Here is a 2745-nt window from a genome sequence, read left to right on the forward strand (position 1 = left end):
GCTCGTCCCCTGGTTGCCACCCCCGTGGCGCGCGTGAAACACGCGCGGGCGCACACGGACGCGCGTGGACCTGGCACCAACACCCGCGGGAGGGGGCGGGGGGGCCACGGGCGTAAATAAACACGCCCGGACCCCCACCCACGCGAAAACACGCGCGGGGGGCGCTCCGTGCCGCGCAGCACGTAGGGGCCGCCCGGCGCAGATGGCCCGCGCCCGGCTTAGCCCCGGTGGCCCCCCCCCCCCCCCCCGGACCCCCCCCCCCGGACCCCCCCCCCCCTCCTCCCCCGTCGCGGGACGGCCCCGTGACGGTCCCGGACGTCAGCGGGGCGGGGCGGCGGCGGCGCCGAGCGGTGCGGAGCGGGCGCGGCACGGGAACCGTGAGTGCGGGCGGGCCGGGGGGGGGGGGGGGGGGATCACCCCAAGGGGATGGGGAGGGGGGCTCAGAGCTACCCCCCCCCCCCCGCCCCAAGCACCGGGCGGGAGGGTGCTGGGGTATGCGGGGGTGGGGGAGATTTTCCTAGGAGGGGGTCCGGGGATGGAGGGGTGCGCGTGGGGTGGGTGGCACCGTGTCGCCGTGTCGCCGTGTCGTGGCACCCCCCCCCCCCCCCCCCCCCCAGAAGATGCCCCCCCCGCTGCCCGCCTCCATCGACATCCGGGAGCCCCGCTGGGACCAGGGCACCTTCCAGGGCCGCGCCAGGCACTTCTTCGCCGTCACCGACCCCCGCAACCTGCTGCTCTCGGGGGCCAAACTGGAGGAGGCTCGCCGCCTGGTGCACGACTACCGGTAGGGTACGGGCCGGGGGCGGCACGGTGTGGCCCCCCCCCCCCCCCCCCCCAGCACCCATAGGGTGAGCCTTGGGGGTGCCAGCGGCTCCGTGCCCCCCCCTCCCCTGCAGGGCCGGCACCGTGCCCCCGGGGCTGACCGAAGAGCAGCTGTGGCGGGCCAAGTACGTCTACGACTCGGCCTTCCACCCCGACACGGGCGAGAAGATGCTCCTCATCGGGCGCATGTCGGCCCAGGTGCCCATGAACATGACCATCACCGGCTGCATGCTGACCTTCTACAGGTACCGGACCCCGCCCCCCCCCCCCCCTGATCCCCTCCCAGGGCACCCACGGGTGCGTGCCCTCACCCCCAGCCCCGTGGGGTCCCCCCTGGTGATGTTGGTGCCCGGCAGGACCACGCCGGCCGTGGTTTTCTGGCAGTGGGTGAATCAGTCCTTCAACGCCATCGTCAACTACACCAACCGCAGCGGGGACGCCCCCATCGCCCCCAGGTGAGCGTCCCCTCTGCCATGGGGACCTGGCACACCGGCGGCCAGGGACGGGGCACAGCAGAGGGGTGGGCCCTGGCTCATCGGTGTCACCTCCCGGCCCTTGCAGCCAGCTGGGGACGGCCTACGTGAGCGCGACCACCGGGGCGGTGGTCACGGCGTTGGGGCTCAAGTCTCTCACCAAGGTAAGGGGACCCTTGGGGACCCCGCCATCCCTCGGTGACCCCATCGTCTCCCCGCTGAGACCCCCCTGCGGGGTCTGAGCTGAGCGGGGCATTCACCCCATCACCTGGGTGGGGCAGATGATGCTTGGGGGGGGGGGGGGGGCCCATGAAGCAGCCCCTACCCCCCCCAGCGGTGGCTCTGGGGGTGACCTGTCCCTTGGCATCCCCCCAGGGCTGGGAGGGGACAGGGGACACCTCACCCCCACCCCGGGCTGTGCAGCTTTCAGCAGCTGGGAGCGGGGGGCGGGGGGGGAGCCGTTCTCCCTGGTGGCCGACCTGGGGGCAGCTGGCTCTGTCCCCAACGCCTCTCCGTGACCTGCTCCTTGCTCCCCCCCCCAGCACCTGCCAGCCATCATCGGCCGCTACGTGCCTTTCGTGGCCGTGGCCGCTGCCAACTGCATCAACATCCCGCTGATGAGACAGAGGTGGGTGCCTGCGCGGGGAGGGGGCACTGGGACACCCGGGCTGTCCCACTGAGACCCCCCCCCCGATGTACCGCACAGCCCGTGGATGGGGAACACGGAGGGACACCAGCCTCCCCCCGAGCTGTCCCCGTTGATGCCCCCGCCCCCCCCCGGCCCCGCTGTCCTTGCAGGGAGCTGAAGCTGGGCATCCCCATCACGGACGAGAACGGGAACCGCCTGGGCGAGTCCGTGGCCGCGGCGCAGAAGGCCATCTTCCAGGTGGTGGTGTCCCGCATCGGCATGGCGGCCCCGGCCATGGGTAAGTGCCCGGACCCCACCCCATAATGGCATGCCCTTAATGGGGTCCCACGGAGCTCATTTCCTTCTCCTCTGCCCTAGCTATCCCCCCAGTGATCATGAACGCCCTGGAGAAGAGAGCCTTCCTGAAGGTACTGCTGGCTGCTGGGAGGGCACGGTGGGCTTGCGGACGCCCCGCTGGCACCGTGCTGGCACCCCGCGGGGGAAATGGGCGCCCTCCTGCCTGCTGACACCACATCTCCCCCTGTCCCCTGGCAGCGGTACCCGTACCTCAACGCTCCCCTGCAGGTCGGCCTGGTGGGACTCTGGTAAGTGACCCCCCTGGGGCACCCTGGGGCCACGCGGGGGCACGGGGGGCACCCTGCTGCTGTTGCTCCCCAGGCAGATAGGATGGGGGGGTAGGTCTTACGGCGGGAGTTTTTTTGCTCTTGGGAGGACTTCTCAAGCCTCCAGTGGGTTCCTCAGCATCCCTGTGTGCACCATGTCAGGAAAAAACAGGGTCTGGGGCTTGGAGAGACCGCAGGG

At 72.0% G+C, this 2745-nt stretch overlaps 1 protein-coding gene across 1 annotated transcript; it reads left to right on the forward strand.

The window, feature by feature from the left end:
- Positions 1–307: 307 nt before the first annotated feature.
- On the forward strand, positions 308–2532 carry LOC118248589 (sideroflexin-3). The gene is made up of 9 exons (XM_050716833.1): positions 308–377; positions 618–784; positions 897–1067; positions 1179–1277; positions 1384–1459; positions 1838–1923; positions 2094–2221; positions 2302–2351; positions 2479–2532. Exons 2-9 carry the CDS (start codon positions 621–623, stop codon positions 2530–2532), a joined length of 828 nt encoding a protein of 275 aa, XP_050572790.1. The 5' UTR covers positions 308–377; positions 618–620.
- Positions 2533–2745: the final 213 nt, after the last annotated feature.

This window comes from Cygnus atratus, unplaced genomic scaffold, assembly GCF_013377495.2.
Source record: "Cygnus atratus isolate AKBS03 ecotype Queensland, Australia unplaced genomic scaffold, CAtr_DNAZoo_HiC_assembly HiC_scaffold_433, whole genome shotgun sequence".
Lineage (NCBI taxonomy): Eukaryota > Metazoa > Chordata > Aves > Anseriformes > Anatidae > Cygnus > Cygnus atratus.